The sequence below is a fragment of the Myzus persicae genome, unplaced genomic scaffold (assembly GCF_001856785.1).
Source record: "Myzus persicae strain clone G006 unplaced genomic scaffold, MPER_G0061.0, whole genome shotgun sequence".
NCBI classification, from domain to species: Eukaryota; Metazoa; Arthropoda; class Insecta; order Hemiptera; family Aphididae; genus Myzus; species Myzus persicae.
Genome location: NW_019100469.1, coordinates 1009236 through 1031823, shown reverse-complemented (window position 1 = coordinate 1031823; position 22588 = coordinate 1009236). Strand labels below are relative to the sequence as shown.

Genomic DNA, 22588 nt, shown 5'->3' with positions numbered 1-22588 from the left:
AGAGTTATTATGTTTAAGACTAGATATAATATTATCAGAAGAAATTAATAAACATATTGATACTTTTTCATATATTATTATGTTACCACCATAGACCTTAAACTGCTATGTAAGAGCTGTGTATAACAAGAGCAGTACGAGCTACATGACGTTGACGTTGAGGCTATAAAGATCCTTAGTAATAATATTATTATTAAGGCCCTCTTATGTAGGCTGTCTTACGAAAAAAAAAATATAGTCTGTACATCTATAATCTTGCCTTGCTTCTCCGCACTACCGTTGGTACGAGTTATCGAGTAATCAAAAAGCGCCATCTATGTTGTTACGCTTTCCATACACTCATTGCTTGTCTAGTAGTATAAGGTTCCAACCTTTTTTGATGCCTTTAGCGCCGTAATGAAATAAACGCATACTAACACACTTTTGTTTGTAATTTTAAAATAATCTGTATTGTAACTAAACTATACTTAAAAACATCAAGGTATATAATTCGTAATTGAGGCCAAAAGATTAAAGCTACAGGTGGTAAAAAATAATTTAAAGTAACGCAAAATATCAATAATTTCTGAGCATTGCTAGTAAAATATAATTATTGTAAATACACCATTTAATAATGGTGAAAATAATTTGTTGATATTTATCAGACTTCTATCGGATTCACCGGATATTATTAGGAATTACAGTAATATGAACATTATAATTATTATCTAAGTTCGTTGAACTTAGATACGAAAGAATAAAGGTTAGGCGTACGTGCGTTATTTTAGTCATCGCACAAACAACAACTTTGTATTCATCAGTCTTATAGTTTTATATTGCTATTGACTATTTATTACATAATGGAAAATAACGAAATTAAAATTATACTTCTGGAACCACGTCGGTTGAAGACCTAGTTTTATTAGATTCTAATAAGGCTGCATCCGAGTTGGGTCCCAAATTTATAATTGCTACACTAGTTGGGTCCCGAATTATTTTAGGTACTATACTAGTTGGGTCCGGGATTTTTTTAGATACTACACTAGTTGGGTCCCGGATTTTTATAGGTACTACACTAGTTCGGTCCCGGATTTAAGTACTACACTATACTAACATTTTCCTTCCCATTTCAACAGACTTAGGACTGTCTATGATCTATTTAGACCACAGGTATGGTTAAAAATGTTTTTTACAGTTTTTTTTTTTTTGTTTTGTTTCTTTTCCATTAAAATATAAGTTATTAGAATTTTATAAAAAAAAAAATCACTTTTGTGTTGGTAAAAATATTTAAAAGGTTAAAAACAAAGTATAAAAATACATATTACATAATATAAATATAGCCATATAGGTGTAAATTAAAAAATATTAAAAATCACATGTGTGTTGGTAAAAATTTATACGACATTAATTTTACAAAATCAAATCGATTGATTATTCCTGCAATTTTTTTATTCATATTGTCAGCTATAAATTTTTCTTTTAGCAAAATGTAGTTTCTTTTTTTCATTACTTCTACACTTCTCATTTTGATATAAGTATCCATTTGTACGTTTTTTAAAATTTCTAGGAACTGATAAATATTTGGGTGTGCTGTGTAGAACATAGAATTAAAATGAGAATGGAATGATTCGCAGGAATTTGTGGTTCGCATTGTAGAGGCATTAAATTCTGACCAAATTTTTGGTGGAAATCTCGATTCTTCATTAATATAATTATCAAAAACATAATCAGTGAATTCTCGAATTTTACTGTCGTTCGGTTGGATACTCATTATATCTTCAATAAAACAATTTTCCACCTCTTCTGGGTGTAAAAATGGTAAGCCAAAAAAATATTTGAGATATTTACTTAATTCAGAATCACTTTTATACTCGTTTGTTAGTCCCAAATTTTGAATTTTCCGCCACCAGCTCTGTCCTAAATGGAATCTACACCCTTTAATATTTATTTCCGGCCATACTGATAAAATAGAATTATGAATAGCTTCTTCAAAGTCTACATATATTGTTTGAGGTAAAAATTTCAAATTAAGTTTTTCGCATTCATTACATAACATCCTAAAAGTTTGAGTATAAATTTCTTTTTGTTTATTTGGGAGTAGACAAAAAATAAGTGGAATATAATGATTATTATGTATTGTATGTATTGTAAACATTTGCATAAATATTTTTGGGCAACTTTTGAATGTGCCATCTACGTAAAATGTGTTCATGTTACTTAAAAAATTTAAATTTTCGACTGTGCAAAAAATAACTATGTTATATTGATTATCATTAATTAATAAAAAATTTTCTTGTCTGTTAGTTTTTATATTTAAATCGTTCAATACTTTGTGAACCTCGTCATAACTTTGTGGAATGTTTGGTAGAATATTTTTTCTCGCGTTATGAATATTTTTTTTAATAAGTGTACAATCGTAACGTGTTAATGTATCTATATCATTGTTTTTTATTTCGGAATGTAATAATTTAGAAGGTTTCTCACATATATCTTCTTGAGCTTTTCTCTTTAAATTATTATTTAATATCTGCCTATTTAATATTTTTTCGGAATCACAATTATGATTATGTGTCAAATTTTGATCAATAAATTGATTTTCGTTATATTTAAAAAATGACTTACATGATCTATGAATACATCTCCATCTTTCAATATCATTTTTCAGAAGTTTGTGAAATGAAAATTTATATCCTTCTATAATATATATTTTTTTGCCCTTTTCACTGAACATAACGTTAGAATCTTCCATAGTGCTAGTGGTTAGAATGCAGAACACTTACTACCAATATGTAACTATAGGTGTGCACCGTGTAAGCTATGTTGATAGATAACTCGTCGAGGTTTAACCGGCATTTATCGCTGTTCCAGATAGTTTATTATAAGATATGTCAAAAATTATCAGATATTACCGATAACACTGATATTATTACACGAATGTTCGAAAAATCCATGAGAGAAATATCCGATAATAGTCACATTATTATATACGTATAAGTACTTTTCATTTACTTTTCAATTTAATAAAATTGTATTAATATTATTGTATAATATTTTAAATAATAATCCAGGACCCAACTAGTATAGTACCTCTAAAAATTACGGACCCAACTAGTGTAGTACCTGCGATTTAACCCTAATACTCGGGACCCAACTCGGATGCGCCGTCTAATAAATATCGTTTTATTCGTAAACTCAAAGACAGTATTCAAACAATAAATGTACCGACCCACTACAAAAACCTGAGGTTAAAGGTTTTAAACCCGTAAAAATGGTAAAAATGCCGAATACAACAGCTGCAGCTGCAGCTGTGTGTGGGCATCGAGATCAATAAACTATTTTACCGACAGGTTCCAAGTACGGTGCCAGCCGGGCGACATTGAACAAAGGTGGTATCAACCCCGCTTGGCGACCGCTGTATGGGGGGGGGGGGGGGGTTGGCATCCAAACGGGTGGTATTGACCACCCCGGAGTCCGTACAATTTGGTATACGAGCTGGTGTATTAGAACAAGAATGCGACGATAGTATGATTATGATCGCTGTGGGCAGGATAATAGCAGTCGTTGGCGTCCGTTCTGACAATAAATAATTGTTCCCGCACAAAGTCACCAACCATCCACACTTATCTACTCTGCTACGGTGGAATACAATTGTTCACAGTGCACACTCCAACACTAGTACTATTGCATACATGATTAAGAATTATTTTCCCAGACTACAACAATATTACTTGTAACCACATGAAAATGATTGAACAAATATTTTTTAAACACTAATTAATATAATATTACTAATTATTAATATTTGATCACAGATATTGTATACTTATAATATACATACAGGCATACTTATGTCACAAAAACATTTAAATCAAGAAAAAGCATTAAAGAAACATTAAATGAACCAATCTATGTTCAAAGTTTGAAATTATATTGGATAAAATATATACTACTTTTATATTTGTATTATAATTTTCAAACATTAACATTAATATTATAGTAAATTATATAATAATAATTATTATTAGAAGTCGTTTTTCCAAGTCTTGCATTATGACTTTATAGGTACAATATTAAAAACATAATAAAATAAAATATAAAATATTTTGAAAGATCCATACGGCACGTAATATAAATAATAATTATCAAACAATAATTAATGCACACACGTGTTCCCCCCCCCCCTACAGTCCTAAACCCTACAGTACCACAACTTACAGCTGATGGCCTCAGTTGCCAAAGCTTAAATAAAAAAAAAAAAAAAATAGTTAATGAATGTTGGGAATAGAGGAAAAAGCCCATGGAAAAAAACTCAAGGAAAAAAAATCAATCGAAAAAAATTTAAATAGAAATATGAACACACGCGTACATATTATATTGTGTATAAGTTATAGTTTATAATTAAACATTTTTTTATATTGAGTCATAATTAAACTATATTTATACACAAATTACACTAAAATAAGTCAATACAAAACAGGTGGTAGTACCTATAATATTAGTTCGTTGTTCAAGTTTAATACAAGGGGAATGGATACACACCAATATAACTACTATTTTATGTATAATTATTATTCATTTCAGTAACATCAGTTACTAGGTCATTAGTTATTATTATTATTATTTATGATTATTATATATTATGCACTATTACGGTATTATGCTTTTTCGAATTATAATTAACGAAATATTGTAAAAATATAAAATAGTACAATTGTATGGCACTTGCATGAACTTTAATTTCCATATGGGCTTTTTTTCAGTGGACTTTTTTCCCTACCGAGTATAGGTTAGGTAGCTATTCTTTTAAAAGAACCCTTAGGTAGCATATGATGTTGCTTCGATCGTAATGAAAAACAAAATAATATTAGTTCTGCGTGACTGTGTGTAGATTTGACTTCTATTTTTTACTTACTCACTATTATATGCCGTTGTCTAGTGTACTTGGTTGAAGTGACAATAAGGAGACTCATCGATTTCCCAATCTCGAATAATCGGAAGAGCGTTCTAAGTAAATGACCAATTTTGTAATCGCAAGAATTTTTCTATAACCATTAACCAATAACCCTTCAGTAAAACTTAACTTGTCCAAATGTTCACTGTGTTAAGTATAATTCAATAATTGATTTTTCAGTAATAATTATTAATCTTTCAACCGTATCGTATTATTTTATTTATGTATTATTTCCGATCGCATTGGAATTGTAATATAATAATCCTTACGTTATAATTAATATTTGAATTTACTAAATATGTGCTTATTTTATAGCAAACAAAATATGGTACAATTAATAATGATGAAGGCTAGATTTGTTTAATTGGGAATTCATTGTAATAATTAGAGTTAGGATGTTTGATGACTTTTGCATTTTTTTTCCTTTTATTCTGTACAATGCTATCCTAACTAAAAATTTGTTTCATGCTCCCTTGATGCAGAATATTCTAATTTGATTTTGCATTTTTTTGCATTTTTTGCATTTTCAGCTATAAATGCATTTTTTTTGTTTTTTGACGTCATTTTTTCATCTTTTAGGGCATTTTTCACAAATTATAGATTTTAGGGCAAATTTTACACCCAAGTTTGGAAACAAATTTAATTTATTTAAAATCTAACTTTGGATTTGGACTATTAGTAAAAAATAATTTTAATATTATTATTGTGGGGTTTTTGTTGTGATTACATTTATCGCGTTCCGATAAGATTTACTCTTTGAGTGTTATATATTGAATTATTTAAATGCTTAATATATTTATAATTCATATTTTAAATTATTATTACACCCATTATTATACCCATATCTCTAATAAATTTATTATTTATAAATAAGTTTTTTCACTTACTTAATTAGTATTTTAGAAAATTGTTAAGATCATTTTTTGAGTTTTTAGAGCATTTTTGCACTTTTTTTAGTGTTTTTTTGCATTTTTGTAAGGCATTTTTGTGTGTGTTTTAGGTCATCAACATCCTAACTCTAGTGATAATGTATTACTTTTATAGGGGTACATATTTATCTCTATATATAAAGGAAAGTTCTTATTAGAACTACTTTATTAATTAAAATAATCAACGCAGAGCCGAACATATTTGAGTTATGGAATTTAAATTTTGAGGGTAAATTAATATTATAATGTCCAGTTCCACTAAGAAAGGATTTTTCAAAATTTTAATTTTAAAGTATTGAAATCGACAAAAATAAATTGTTTACGTATAAATTGTATATCTATATACATATTTTACAGCACTTCAACCTGTGTGGCTGTGTGTTTCTATAGCGACATGCAACCCTAACTTTTTGTCCGTCTAACTATGTGTTTGATCAGCGTGTAGATATGAATTGTTTCGAGAAGTAAAATTCTACTATCTATCTACAACTATCTATGACTTATGTATATAAAAATAAATCCTTATTTCCGCTTATCATTTAAAACAGATCTATCTATGCCATAAAAAAGTCAATTTATAATTTCTTAGAGCTCATTTCACAGTCGAATCAATCGGAAAATTAATGAAAAATTGTGTAAGGCGTTTGTTCATCTCGGTTAGTTTACGCAATCACGCTAAAAATTTTAAACACACTGAAGTCGCAGAACTCGCAATGCTATTAGTCAAAGATATAGAAGAGCAAGTCAAACACATAATTTGACCGACAAAAAGGTCAGGTTGCAGGTAACTGGAAACCCGCGGGCCATACAATATGCGTATTATATGTATACGATTTGCTAGTTTATTTTATTTAATAACTAATTTTTCGCTCAACTTTCTGGTTGGGTATAACTTCTTGGTTGATCTGGCAGATCAGGTTTAAGCAGGCATCAAACAGAATTTTAGTACATAGCCTATCGGTTACCAAGGTGGCTGTCGGCTGATTTACAATTATAGCCGCTCATTGGTATGTACACAATGAAAATAATTAATAAAATTAAAATTAAACATATTATTCATATAGAGTATCCACCTAGCGGGGCCCGCAATACACCGCAGTTGGATTGATTACATGATAATATATTGCTCACATTATCACAAATGAGTCTCATGTAGAGTTGGCATTTTTAAAGGGCAACAAAGTGCAAGGGATCAGCTAGAAAATATATAATAATGATACAATATATCTTTGTTTCGAGACGACACTATGACAGTTAATATTATGTCTACTGAGGATCGCACGTAGCAACGGCTGCGACCGGTATAATTGTGACGTAGGAATACTTGTACGTAGAAATACTTGCCGAAATTATAAACTACAAACTAACAAACATTTTTATTAAGTTAAGAGTTATATGGAAAACACCGAATAGCTCAATTATACAAATTGAGTTATCGAAAAATAATAATACTTTTCTTATCGATGTGCTATAAACGTGTTTATTCAAATTATAAACTATAAGTCTATAACTATAGAATCATTTTTTAATTACAATATGTGTATTGTGTATAGAATCATTAGAATCATTTATAAATATTATTATTATTATTTTTGTTCCATTTATAATTTAGCTACTAATACTATTTAGCGCTTGATAGCACGAAGTAAAAAAAGTTTTTCTTCTTTAAAACACAATAATGTGTGTTCATTTAAGAATTTAATTTTGAAAAAGCAAAAACTACACACGGGTGAAGCCGGCTAATTCAGCTAATGAGACAAAAAAATTATTATTATTTTATAATTTGTGCTCTGATATTTCTTAAAAATTAAATTTACTACTCAATAGTCATGCTAATAATTTGTAATTAACTCATGATCTTCTATATTCTGTATATAATATATTATTATGTATGTTTTTATTTACATTAACAAATTACTGAACACTGAATAATATATTATTCATACATATACATATATTCTTATATATTCCCATTTATTATTTTGATACATTAATGGGAAATGTGATTTTGTATTAAATTTGTGTGAATAATAATGTTTTTGTAATTTTGTTAATATATATATATATATTCAGTTACTTTTATCTGATATGTCTTTGAGGAAACAAATTTTCAACAAGAAAAGGTACTGGTAATTGGTAAATATAGCCAGAATAATTGTTTAAAAAAATTAGAGGATTTTGAATATCTAGAAATTATAATAAAACATCAATACCATACATAAATATTAGTTTTACAATAAAAATGTTTGGAAAAAAGGAAAAAAATTAAATTTACCTTGGTTATAAGTTATAACTTCGGAATTGGTTAGCCCCCTTGGTGGTCCGGACGCCTTTTACACCCCTCTCGTAAATACGCAATTGGTCATTACGGTGTTGGGGAGGTTAGGACTCAAGAGGGTACCTACGTACCTACAAATTGCGAGCACAAAATAATGTATATATCACGTATATATAGATATATAATATATAATATATAGTAGGTGCTATGTATAGTGTATGAACATCACAACTTAAATTTACTAAATAAATTACTTATTTTCTAATATTGTCGTATATTAATATTGTTTTGCGTTTTTAGAATATAATATGTCATATTATGAGAGTAATTTAAAAAAAAAAATATTTGTAAGTAATAATATTGTTATACCTAACTTAACCTAATCTAACATTTGTTAATTACTTAAAATTCAACGTTTTAACTAAATCAAAATTTTCTATTTCTTTAAGCTCGTGCTTTGACATCAGTTCTCTAATGAAAGCTTCTTTTACACACATTTTTTCGTTTTTACACTTTAACTTCCGAATTTTATACATGCTCCTCATACGTATCGAACATTTCGTTTATAGCGTTATTCGTTAGTATACACAACACCACAACTGCCAGGATCATAGGTAATGGGTACATAGGTAATGATAATTACCAGGGCCGCAAATCACCTGCTTCTAAAATATTACCGGGCCGGAATTCGCCGGTCTCTAACACCGGAAACGACACGTCGGGCCACTACTCACTCGCAGGCGGTCAGTAACACCATAGGAGGTCCGAGCCTTCTTAAGGTAGGGTTGGGCCCACCCTGGACAACCCATAACGCCGCCGCCGCAACTGGTTCTGAGAACACAACAATTTGCATTTTTAGTGCTCGGGTCGCACAATGCTTTGAATTAAATTCCGCCAGATAACGACCACTTGGCCTGTGGACACAATACGTTTATTAAGTATAGGGAGAGGCGAAGAGCCCATCCATTTATTCAATTTCTGTGATCTATGCTCATGGTTTTAACTTTATCACGATTATTGAATAAAATACGGATCCAATTTTTTTGTCACAGATAAATGGCCAAACTGTTTTCATGTGAATTAAGACTACTATCGAACTCTGGTGTCGTGCCTGACCGATTCAAACCACGCTACCTATATAAAGTGAGAATCGGTGGCCTGTTCTCACTTCTCTCATATACTCTCAAACGACTACATGTTTACGAATCGCACACAACCATGTGTTTTTTTTTCATTCTGTAATTGTTTCTGTTATATTAACCTCTTAATATACATCTACTTAGTATTTTAACGATAATTTTCATTTAATATCACTAATTTTAAAAAACCTCAGTTACTTACTATAATATAATATTATAAAGTATCTAAGATTGATTTACTAGCACCATCTGAAACCACTTCAGTGTCACGTCAAAACTGATCTACTGCTCAACCGTGTGTACGTGTCGATAAGTTCCGGTAAGTGAAAATATTTACCATAATATGTACTACTTATGTAGAATCCACATAGTGCATTGAGTATGAAAAAAATATATAAATATAAATTCCCCGGGTCGTTTATTCAACTTTTTAAAATTTTTATAATGTTATTATTACTTTTATAATTTAAGAAATATTAATAAGAAAATATTATTGTGTAATTCAAACATATATTTATTAAATGGCAAATAAGACGAGGGTCTTAAAAATCGTTCAAATTCATTAAAAATAAGCTTCGTTCGCGTTCACGTTCGATTTAATAAAAACGAGTGACGTTCACGTATCGTTCACTAAATATGAACTTAAACGTGTGAAAGTGCGTTCATGAACGAAGTTCTTTTCAAACACTGGGAAAACCCCGGCATGACATAACAGCTATACATCCAGATGCTGGTTGAAATAGCTCAGCTAAATAGCTGAGCTTATAGTATTTTACCCGATAAATAAGTCAGTAGCCTGTATGCAAGCAGAAAAATATTTCGGCCAACAATATTTTAGCTGATATCTAAAATACGTTTCTGTCAAATTGTTTGGTTGATGAAATACTGTCGCTTAAATTATTTATCGGTTAAGATATATCGTAGGCTGAAATAATACCGTCTAAAATATTGCCGGCCAAAATAGTTTTCTGCTAAAATACTCTTTGGCGTGTGTCTCCACTGTTTATCTATCCACGGATGCAGTGTCTTAAGTGGTGCATGTAAACTTCACCACGAGTAGATTTTTTAGCATAAACTTCGCCAGTGAAAAAAATTAGGTAGGTAATACCGAGTTCATGTAAACTTTGTCAGTGAAGAAAATCAAGTAATTAGTACAATATATTATTATAAAAAAAATAAGAGATTATAATTTTTATAAAAATAATTAATAAATAAAAATAGTTCACATAAAATAATAGTTAAGCGTGACATGTAAGAGTTAAAAATAAAAATAATAATGGTTCAAAAAAATCATACAAATTGTAATGTATAAGAGTATTATTATGATAAATAATTTTAATAATAAAATATGTACCTCGGTAGTCGGTATGTTGTGTTATCATTTTTTGAACCGTGAACTTAAATGTTGTGATACAATTCGTAGATCTTCTAATTTCTTAGTTTAATATATAAATCCATAATTATTTGTAGAATTCTCTAACTCTATTTTTTTTCATTTTAAATCGTTGAGCGTATTTAATTGAGATATATTATCGAGTTTTAAATAAGCAAGCAATAGGTAAGAAAATAAAACTGGTGGAGTTTACATAAGGCCTTTTTATCTAACCGGTATTCTGATGGAGTTAACAATCGCGCATCTCAACGAGGATGAAAAAGTAGCGGAGGCACACTTGGTGTATAGTCCGAGTATAGATAGGATACCTAGATTGCAATATCGGATATTCGACCAGTCCACTGCGACCAGCTGCCCACCAATAACATAAGCTCCATAACCATGGATAATAAAATAATAAATTATTATTATAGGTTGGTATAACATGCCGATATAAACTACATTCCTACATAATATCCTAAATTATTTACATATTTTCTTAAATAATTTTATTACCTTGAAAATTAATTGGGAATACACGAGCATCAGATTTTAAATTAAATGTCTACACGAATTCTGTAGGTAAATGTATTATTCTTATTACAGCATCTCGGTGCATGCTGTAATCCATATATATATATATGCAATTATCTTTAGTTCATACACAAGATTTATTTATTTTTGGCAAAAGTGGAATTGGTTCCTGAATAAAACTACTTATCAGTTTATCAGTACACAGCTCACTGTTACAAGATACTCACAAGTTACAATCGATAATCTTATAAATTTATAATATTTTATTACGTTTTACGATGTCTAGAAAAGTTTATAAATATAATTTTATATTGAATAGATTGATCATTATTATCTATTAATAAGAACAGTACTACTTATATACAAGAATTTCAATTTATAAAACATCATATTTTTTTCACCACTTTTTAGTTTTTACCATACCTAGGTATTCGAGATAAGTGTTTGAACTATTCGAACTTATTTGAATTTTAGACAGTCCTAAGTGTGAATAAATGGGAAGGAAATTGTTGTTGGTTGAATATATCATAATAATTTGAAAAGTTAATTTAACAAGGTTGTATTATCATGAGAGCTTGTGGGAACCAATTCGTATGTTACCTGTAGACAACCTGGAAACCAATTCGCAGTCGTCCGTTTTTTTATGCTCTGCAGTGCTTGTACCAATAAGTTAATTTCGTCTTCCAACGAACTGTGGAGAAATTCAGAATTTTTATACAAAAATTATAATTAACATAACAATTATTGTCCTTATTTGAGATTTAAATTTGAAAATATTGATAAGATTGTCTTAAAGTTTGGGCATGAAATCACTTTTAAATATCGTTAAAAATCTTCTAAAAAATCATAATTCTTTTATTATATTCAAAATTTACATTGAAATCGAAAAAATTGAAATCAATAATTTATTTGTAACAAAATAATAAATAATTATCTGTTATAATGTTTGTACACAAATCAATTTCAAATTATAACAAGAATCAACTAAAATTTAAAATTCAACAATACATTCAACATGTTTTTAATATTGCTCATCAGAAGGTAATAGCTAGGTTATTACTGGTACGTTTTTTAGCCTCGCGAACGACGTTTGTGGAACGCGCGAACGCTCGAAAGACGAAATGTCTTCTAGTAGAAATGTAAAAATTGAATTTTAAACTATTTAAGTGTAAGTAGTATATTAAATCGAAAAAAAATTATGCTTACTAATAACCATTAGCAAAATTGAAATAAAAATCCAAAATTTTATTTCAATTACAAGCTCTTATCTTTCTTATACCAACCAACTACATTAACAGAAAATTTAAGAGTCCTACTTGAAACTCGCTTCAACAACGGAAAACAAAAAATTAAATAATTATATAATAAAAAGTAATCTTAACCCTTATTAACGTGTATTTATATCAAATTTAACATTATAGAATCAATCAACATGTCGAACTTACCATCACCAATAGCAACCGACGACTCCGCCCTAGAATTAGTAAGGATTTTCGAGAGGTGTACTGAAATCCTGCAGTCTACAGGATTAGACGACCAGTTTGCAGCCACGCTGAGGCCGCGTCCAGTGTCTGATTTAGCAGAAGACCCGATTATATTGGCCATGTACAATCGGGGTTGGGATGACTGGACTGCAGGCATCAACTTAGTCCACAGCTCCACAAAAGGCATCCGAACACGATCACTATCCGAACTCGAATATATGGAATTACTTGATCTTCACTTGAGGACTCGTATTCTATTGGAGAGAGAAGGTGGTTTGTCAAACGTTTTTGAACGTGTTTGGGCAATAGTGGGCTTGTTTTCAATGGACAAAATACGAAATTCCCCGATACTATGGGCGGCATATACACGTGGTTGGGATGACCATAGAAATGAAAGTGACCTTGATTTTAATTGATCGGATTCTCTATTCACAGAGCCAGCGACATGTCAGATACATCACTTGGCCATATCGAACTAAATAATTTAAAACATTTTATAATGATCATAATAATGTATTATATTCTAATTTTGTAAACATATATTATGAAGTACTTATTATATTTAAACATTCTTAAAATAAAACATACTAGAACTAAAATAGATATTTTTTTTTTATCTATGATTAACATTGTAATTTAACGTACCAATACGATTGAAAATTACATTTTTAGTTTTTATAATTAAAGTCATGTGTAATATATTAATAATGTAAGTACCTTATAATATTAATAGATTATAAGACGAATATTTCTAGTACAAGAGTATTTGAGTGCTATGAATCCAACGCAATAAAATTATTTCTATAAAGAAATTAACATAATTTTAGTCTTAGATCATAAAATTCATAATTCACGTATAGACACCATACAATAATTAATATCAAATGACCTACATTCATATATAACATCATAATAATAATTGCATCTCGATTAAAAATTATTTTGTAACACATACAAAAATCATAGTACTCGCCTATTTTGATACTTACCAGGTCTTGTGCTACATAGACTTGTTGCTCTTACTTCTTTTACTGTTAGAAGAACCTGAAAATATAAGTAAATTATTTTTAATTCGTTACTAATACTGATGCCTGTTGAAAAAGGCATGAATATCTTTGTCGAAAATTAAAAAAAAACACTTACCAGGCGATAAAACCATCAAAGATTATATAGATACTTAGAATTTAGATCATTTGGCGTTATTTATCTGGATAAGATAAAATATTTATTTATTTATTAGTGACACGTGCCTCCCCACCATTTCTTTTATACTACAGCCAACGGTCACACACACACACACACACTATGATATTATTATTGTTTTTAAATAATTTAATCGTCACAAATGAGTAAATGACGCAAACGACATACATATTCACGATAATATGACACGCACGCACGTTTAAAAAATTGACTATATTTAACTCCTTGAAACTACTTAAAACTATACCTCGACGGACGGATCGGACGGTATTTCGTTATCCAATACTTGCATACTATAGGCAATCGTAATGCATAAAATAAATTATTTAATCTTAAGTCCAAATTAATTAATCCGTCTAGTATTAATATTATTAATCTATACATTTTATAATAAAATTTAATGTTGAAAGAGACTTGTATGATGAGTGATGACGACTAAACCATATTCTTAACTAGGATTATTTCATATTCTTACATTTTTTTAAAAAATTTTATCATTCTTATCACCACAATCACCCGGGGATCTATATAAATTAAATTTTGATTCATATATACATCTACAACTAGATATAAACATGTAATATAAATATATAATATGGGATCCCTTTCAAGAATTATCTGCGTCGTTACAATAATATTATATATTCATAATAAACAAAACTATTTTGGTATCGTCAATATCAGCTGGATTTTATTCTTGTTCAAAGTTTTAATAGATAGCAATATCTTTTGAATTTCCTCAGACTTCAACTTTTGCAGTTTGTTATACGATATGTAGATATAAGTACTTTTTTCTATATTGTATTACAACTGACAATTCCGTTGTATTCTGTTTAATGTAGTACAAAAGAATGGTACAAGAATGTCCGAAAAATTTTTTAATAAAATATCATTCTTACCAAGACTCAGTTTTTATAAACTATGAGCTCTTGGTACAATGTTATATTAGTGCTGTACAAAAGTATAGGAAATAAAAAACTGTAAAAAAAATTTTTAAAATAAATTGTGTGTGAAAGTAAAAAAATTAATGTTTCAATTATTAATGCTAATAAAAATGGTATCATTAATGATTTTATACATACATATTATGTATTATACCAGAGGTTCCCAAACTTTTTATTGTACGACCCATTTTGAAAATTTTTGAAAATATGGTGACCCACAATATGAATGAGTGACCTTTTTTTTTTTTACTATACAACAGAAAATTAAACTATTTTATTAAATTTTATGTAATTACGAAAAAAAAGTATAATTAGTATAATATATAGTATTTGACACGGCCGCTGGTAAACTCGTAATTGTCATACTCACAGATAAGGATTGACGATAAAACTGAATTTGAACTTTGAACATCAACGAAAAGTAATAGATGATTATATTTTTGTATTATTTAAAAAAATAGTGCGACCCACCAAAAGTATAATCGTGACCCACAGTTTGGGAACCTCTGTATTATATATTTATTTTAATTAATAAATATTGTTACGGTACAATACTATATTATATTAATATAATTTACTTTAGATTTACTTCTCCAATTCAAGTACTTAAAGCCATTTTTAGTTTCCTTAATTACATAAGTTAATGTTGCATGATATTATATTTTTATATATAAAAAAAAATTTTAAAAAGAGGCGATCTTTCGATCTGTTGTATCTTCTTTATTACTCTTACTATTCCTCAATTGTTCTTATTGTTCTTTGTGTAACAGATTGAATAAAACATTTAAACATTTAATATACAAAAATAAAAAGGAGGTAACAGCTCTGTAACTGTAAATGTCTGTAAATGTATGTATTGTCTTTCGATTTTTTGTTTTTACCGATCATTTTTAAAAGTACATTTTGACCTCCCAAAAGTCTGGACTCATTTTTTCACAGTTGGACTAAAAGTCCAAAAATACAAAATATTAAATTTTCATTTATAATTACACTAATAATTATAATAATATAATATATTACATAGGTATATATAATTAATATTTAAAAGTAAAGTAGTTATATAATAAATATTAATTTGTATAAAATAAAAGTAAGTTAAAAAAATACATAAGAAAAAATATAGGTAAACCTTTTGAATTTTATAGAAATATTATAATATTATAATTATTTTTTTTTTTTTTAATTTTTTTTTAAATTGCGTAGGTCATTGTTCAAGAAAACGTAACTCATTTTAAATTATTATTATTAGTACCGTATGCTGTAGTGATCGTTGTTTGTATTGACTCTTTTTAAAAAATTGTTTATATTATTTGTAAAAGCTAAAACTTATTTTTATATTGACCATTATTTTAAATTTTTGGATGGAACTATAATATTTGTAAATTGTAAGTTAATAGGTATAACTGTACAAGCCTACAAGGAATAGTATTCAAATATAAAATAATAATAAGAATACTTTACAAGAAAATTATTGCATAAAATGTAATTTTTAATATGACAGCTTAAAACTTTAGAATGTGACTAGTAAAAATTAAATGATGTGTAATTTTTAATTTTTACTTAACATTATTTAAACTTATATTTAAAAATCTAAGATAATAATTTAAAAATTATCAATATAGTTATACTCTGCAATGTTTATTATATATTTGTTGTTAATTGTTTGTATAAGATCTTAGGCATTGTACCTATACATCATTACAGTTTCCAATAGCTGTACCTAGTCAAGTTATAATCGTTGTGGGCTTGTGGCTGACCGCTGACGTCTGTTGTGCTGGTCTGTGAGTAGTATATAATTATGGCAGGACTGTTCTGTGTTCATATACGGTATACAGGTCATGATTTTTTCAAATATTGTATATGTTTTTAGATTTTAATTTAGCTTAAGCTCTTTGCAACTCTGCTCTTCGTCGAGGATACTGTGAAAGGTTACCGGCTACTTATACTTAAAATTAATGGCTTTTACTATTATTATACAAAAATATAGTGTATGTATTTATTCATTATTATCCATACCAATATAAGCATAATTTAAATTCAATTTTAGTAACAACAACATTAAAAAATCGCCGGGTGCTATGTTTTCAATTACCAGGAACAGAAAGTAACTATTTTTCTTTCTTTTTTTCTTTTTTTAACATTTTTTTTTCCATAACCTATACCCTCGCAATCCTATAAATTATTGTATATTACACAATTTATAATTATTTTTTTACTGGAGATTTTGTATTTTGGTACCAAGAATTCAAGACCGATACTTCAATATTTTTTTGAAATACACTAGGTATTTTCATTAATTTAAAATGAAAAATAGAACTTTGCATAACAAATTAGGCGATGGACGGTAGTTGTGCATGTTGAATGTTAATTCGTGTTGGAAAAATGTAGTTGCCAATTAGTATCTACGCTCCAATATCGAAAAATCCTTTGTGTCTGACCATACAACAAAATTAAACTATTTTCCTGTCTAAACATGACGTAGAGTTTAATCAAATTTAGCTTATTTAAGTTCTTAGACTTACTCGTGAGCTAGATAAAATTGATATGGTGGCCGGGTTGCCGACCCCAGACTTACATCATATATTATATTATTTTAAAAACATATATTTTATTCAATTTGAAGTATTAACTGAATTGGCTTTTGTCAACAATTTAATCATTTATAATTTCTTATCAGCCTACACTCGTCAGTCATATTTATTATTTTTAAATGGATGTATAAAACTGTGGACTAAATATGTTTATGTTATATTAAGATTCAAATAATCACGTACGAATGAAACGTTTTAATAAGCTGCATATAATAATCATTTAATGTGTATATAGTAAGTAGTAACTAATAATAGACAAATGTATAATTTCATCGAAAATCTCAACAATTTTATCCTCGACATTTGATGATGATTCGTGAGGTTGAAAAAATAACGATATTCTAAATTACTGACTTCTGTTAGATTTGATTGTATCCAAAGACATGTAGGTACTCGAAAAAAGGAATGTAAAGTCGATGGAACGTTGCTCGATGTAGAATAAAAAATGTGAATTACTGTTGGGTAGTAGTTGCTGACGGCGAATCGTTGTTGTTTGGGTCCAGCTGATAATGTGTAGGTAGTAGAAATGGGGTAGGAAATCGCTGGTAAAAGTTGCTTGGCCATCGCTGGAAAGCGATATTGGATAAGTATGGTCCAATCATCTGTTGCTGACCATACATAAATACATGTTGGCGAGATGATGGTGGTCGAAAAAAAATGGTCCTCTGTTGTAATTGCTGTTGCAGGTGTTGGTGTCGTTGTTGGTGTTGGAGTTGCTGCTGGTATTGGTGTTGTTGTCGTTGTTGTTGATATAATTTGTGAAGGTGTTGTTGTTGTTGTTGTTGGTACAGTTGATGTGTTTGTTGGTGTTGTCTCTGTTGATGTGTTTGTTGTAGTTTCCAATATCCATTCAAAAAATCATAATCATGAGTCGAGAAATCTAAATATGATTATAGAAACAACTTTTTTTACATCGTTTAATAGTTAATATTATTTTATTAGGTGTTTAATAAGATACAGTTCTGCGTATAATTTATATAATAATAAAAGAAATAATTTTAATTTACGATACCTAAATTATTTTAATTTTGTTGAAAAATGTATAGATGTATAAATATAAAATGCATTCTCTATATATCCATCTATAGGGGCATCATTCGATTGCGTCCCGTTTCCACCTTGTATACCCTTCCGGTGTTTCAAAATCCACTAGTCAAATAGTTAATCATTTTTTTCTACTTTTTTATGTTCCGTCCTATTGTATAATGATATAATATAAGCATTCAATTACACAATGTTAATAAGATCTTCTTATCGACTATTGAATACATTCATAGTAATTTTAAGTTTTTATTTATTTGAATGACAAAATAGATTTTTATTTTACGAGCATATTCTGTAGCAGAATATATAACATATTATTCAGAGTATTTTGTTGTACAAAACTCAAATTCATAATTATTTTGTCAGTGATATTCAAAAAATTATACAAAAACAAGTATAAAACAGTCCGAATATTATATATTATTAAATAATTTAAAAAATATACTTCTGGCTAGTCAGTGTTATAAAATGATAATAATACAAAAACATATAAAAATCAGTTCAAATAATAGGATTAAAGTTATTAGGTATATATTATAAGTATAAAAATATATATTAAAAATTATTAATATCATTCACCAATTCGTGTTTAAATAAATCTATTCATAAGGTGTATTTAATGCTTACCTACTATACAAGAGGACGCAATCGGAACAGAAAAAGTTGGGAAAAAAATCGTTTACCTGAGTCTGGGACGCAATCGACTGTCTCCGCCATCTCGCACAAAATAAATGAGCACATAAATATTCAATTACTCGGAGGTAAGATAATTTCTCTCAAGTCTTAACTATAGAATTACTTGATTGTGGCGTCTTATTCGATTTTGGAGGAGTGCAGGTGTTAAATTGCTTATTACGTGATCTCATCCACGGTGCAAGTTCATCGTCAGTTCCTTAACAGACACAATTTGATGAGATCATTTATAGTTGGTTTCTATGTTTCTATATAAGTTTATGGAAATACCTTTTAGTATTAATGGTTCATTTAAGCTAACGTAAGGCCAATCTTCAAGTATGAAATTAGTTTTTTTTAACGGCTGAGATGCATTCGTAACATGGTGGTCTAAAATTTTCTGTGGTTCTTAGAAAAATTATCAAATAAATAAGTCAATTATACAGGTACTACTTGTTGTAAAAAAATATTTATAGCTTACTGGAATTATGCAACACTAACTTAGTTTGCCTGTTAAATATGGTTTTGCTTAAGTCTAAATTCAAAGATATATTTTTTCCACCTAACCAATGGTGTTTTTCTGCATACTCAATAAAATTTTCAACATCATTGGCATCCCTATGAAAAACTTTTATTTCACAACAAGTTATAGGTAATAATTCATCTTTAGTTTAAGAAGACATTTTTATTTACATTTTGCATAGAATATAAATCAGTAATTTGCATTTAAGAAATTATATACGCTTATAAAATGTATAGAAATCAGCATAAATATTGGTTTAGCATTTTTTAATGACAATTATTAATTATTATGCCAATCGACTGTCTTGATATTATAATAATATTATCATCATCGTCATACTCACGCGCCCGCGATGCACCTGAGAAACATATACTCGGTATCAGGTAACATCCACGTCTCCATGTCGGAGCACCGGAGATGGGTTTGTTGCCGGTCGTCGGGCGTCAGATTCACTTCGTACACGTCATCGCCATCGTAAACCACAGGATCTGAGACGAAGAAATCGCCGGCGACGACCGCTAACCGACTCTCCGGTATTAGGTCCTTGACGGACACCTGTCGCTTTTCACTACAGCCACTTCCGTCATCGGACATGGCAGTACCAATACGCCGATGTTAGGTGTACAGCGTATTTTATATTCTTAAGTCTTGGGTGATAATAATATAAAAACTCGATGACGAGCAGCGCACATAAACTGACAAACTACGTAATCACTTACCGGGAAGGTGGTAGGTGTACAGCTATAATACCACGACTGATCGACACGGAAATAATATTATAATTATATCTGTCGTTACCGGAGCAGGAATGTTATGTGCAGTAAATATTTATGAATGTTATAATAACATTGTAATAATGTAGTGTGTTGGTATGATACTAGTTTAATATGATATTGACGACTATTTTAATAAACGGTAGGTATCCAAAGAGTTTTGAAATTCCGTCGAAATCGAAATTGAAGTTTATATATATATTTATTATATAGGTATCAGATAAATTGAAATTCTAAAAATCAGATTTTAATTAGGACGGTTAAGTGGGTTTAGGGAGACATTTTTAAACTCTAATATCTAAAATTTGAAAAACAGTCATCAAATAATATCCATATATATTATTAATAAAAATGAATAAATCGATAATTAATTACCAATATATTTTTAAAATGCAGAAATAAATCAATCTCTATTTAAATTTTAACTCTCAGTAAATTACTTTTAGAATGACAAAAACTACCCAAAACATTTTCTTAAAAATGTTATTCTAGACTGCAGGTAGATCGCTGTAAATCTAAGTATTTTCCGTAACTTCTTAGAAAGTCCGTGTGGAAGTAAGTTGGTTATTTTATTATTGAAATTGTTATGGTACAAACTATTATTAACAACAATAGTAATAGTAGTCATAACTGTCAAAAATGCTTAATTCGGTTTGCATCGTCTCGTATTTTATTTTATATTTTATCTTGTCGATGATGTCTTTTATTGTACTTTCGATGCCGTCAGAGGTTTCGATGTTATGTGATGCAGCCATATTATTGCAAGTTTTAGGTGTGGGCATGAGTAGTTGGAAAAATAAATTGCAAGTGAGCCGATTTCGAATTTCGTCCTAAATCGTCGCCGATTATTTAAAACAAAACATTGCTTACTACTAGCCAGCGAGTACGGCACCATCATGTTATTAATCGGATAGCATTAGCTGACTTTCGGAAAATCTCGGTTCACGATTAACTTATTCCGTTCATGCTTAACACCTCGGACATTAATTAATATTAATCATTCAAAATTAACAAAAATTCGAATCATACTCACGGTAATTTTTGTTAGTTGTTACAGCATGTAAGTATTTTTGTAACAAAAAAGTAATCAAGTAAGTAATTTCACGTGGTTATATTTATTTATTTTTTGGTGACGGGTAGAAGAGTAGATGGGAAGTAAAGAGCGGAAATATCTTAAAATTTGCCCCAAGGCACTATATTCGTTAACTGCACAGCACGTCGGCACTGTTGGCACTAGTAAGCACCGTAAAAGTAAAACAAATAAATAATTCACATCTAGTATTGTTTAAAAGAAAAAACAATATTTTATATACGATAAACATAATTCATGGAGGTAGAATGTATAATACGTAGGTAGGTGTATAATAAGTACATAATATCAGTGCTTGAATTGGAGACAAAATATAAAGGAGATTTAAAAATATAAAAAATAATTTGCGTAGGTTTCTGAATATTTAAAATTTAAATATCTTATTAATAATTAGCAATAATTAGATGGGACTCTCCCCCCTTGAGCCCTCCAATTCAACCACTGTAACATTATATAAAAGGTATTTATGATAATTATTGTAATCTTTGATGATGTATAGACGAAAAACACGAATATAGGACTTAAATTTTTATTCGTTCAGACGTGATGATTGTTGGATATTGCAAATCTACCTATATGAAATATTAAATAATGTCTGTTTATTTACACACGTATATCATGTGCCATATGCGTCGTATTCAATATTGACAAGTGTGTTGTTTCAACCGTCGGTGAATATATTATTATTTTGTTCCTCGTTACCTGAAAACACGATCAGATCAATAAATTTGTGCGGTTCTATTTTACTTGATTTGGTATATAAGCTGCAAATCGTAGAAACTGGAACCTTGATAAATAAATCGAACTTAACCGATAAAAATATTGCATCAGAAAAAATGACAATTTCTAATTCACTGTCATACATTCAGTGTTCCTTTTCAAAAAAAAAAAGAAAAAAAGGGGACTCGGTCCCCCCAAATCAAATACTGTAATTAACTATTACTTAACGAGAAGCGACTTTTTTTAATCATATATTAACAACAAAAAGAAACAAACTAAAAATTTGGATTTTACAACATCGATGAGATTTTGATTGTATACAATTCTGAAATAATTGAACCAATGGTTCCAGTTCCATGTTT

At 29.0% G+C, this 22588-nt stretch overlaps 2 protein-coding genes across 2 annotated transcripts; one reads left to right on the top strand and one right to left on the bottom strand.

Annotated features, from left to right (window-relative positions):
* The first annotated feature begins 9354 nt into the window (after positions 1 to 9354).
* On the top strand, positions 9355 to 13127 carry LOC111040273. Its single transcript, XM_022324157.1, has 2 exons — positions 9355 to 9595; positions 12604 to 13127. The coding sequence occupies exon 2, from the start codon at positions 12615 to 12617 to the stop codon at positions 13080 to 13082; it is 468 nt and encodes a 155-aa protein (XP_022179849.1). The 5' UTR covers positions 9355 to 9595; positions 12604 to 12614; the 3' UTR covers positions 13083 to 13127.
* Positions 13128 to 17613: 4486 nt separating this feature from the next.
* LOC111040122 lies at positions 17614 to 20238 on the bottom strand. Its single transcript, XM_022323913.1, has 5 exons — positions 19987 to 20238; positions 19602 to 19738; positions 19412 to 19528; positions 19248 to 19340; positions 17614 to 18284 (listed from the first exon to the last, which is right to left on the bottom strand). The coding sequence occupies exons 1-5, from the start codon at positions 20235 to 20237 to the stop codon at positions 17857 to 17859; spliced, it is 1026 nt and encodes a 341-aa protein (XP_022179605.1). The 5' UTR covers position 20238; the 3' UTR covers positions 17614 to 17856.
* Positions 20239 to 22588: the final 2350 nt, after the last annotated feature.

Bases quoted from the DNA above. Each gene is read 5' to 3' on its own strand.
- LOC111040273 (XM_022324157.1), top strand. From the start codon at position 12,615: ATGTCGAACTTACCATCACCAATAGCAACCGACGACTCCGCCCTAGAA.
- LOC111040122 (XM_022323913.1), bottom strand. From the start codon at position 20,237: ATGTCCGATGACGGAAGTGGCTGTAGTGAAAAGCGACAGGTGTCCGTC. The intron at 19,739-19,986 runs GTGAGTATGACG...AGTTTTTCATAG, and splicing joins CTCAGGTGCATCGCGGGCGC to GGATGCCAATGATGTTGAAA. The intron at 18,285-19,247 runs GTAATTCTATAG...AATCATATTTAG, and splicing joins GAATAAGACGCCACAATCAA to ATTTCTCGACTCATGATTAT.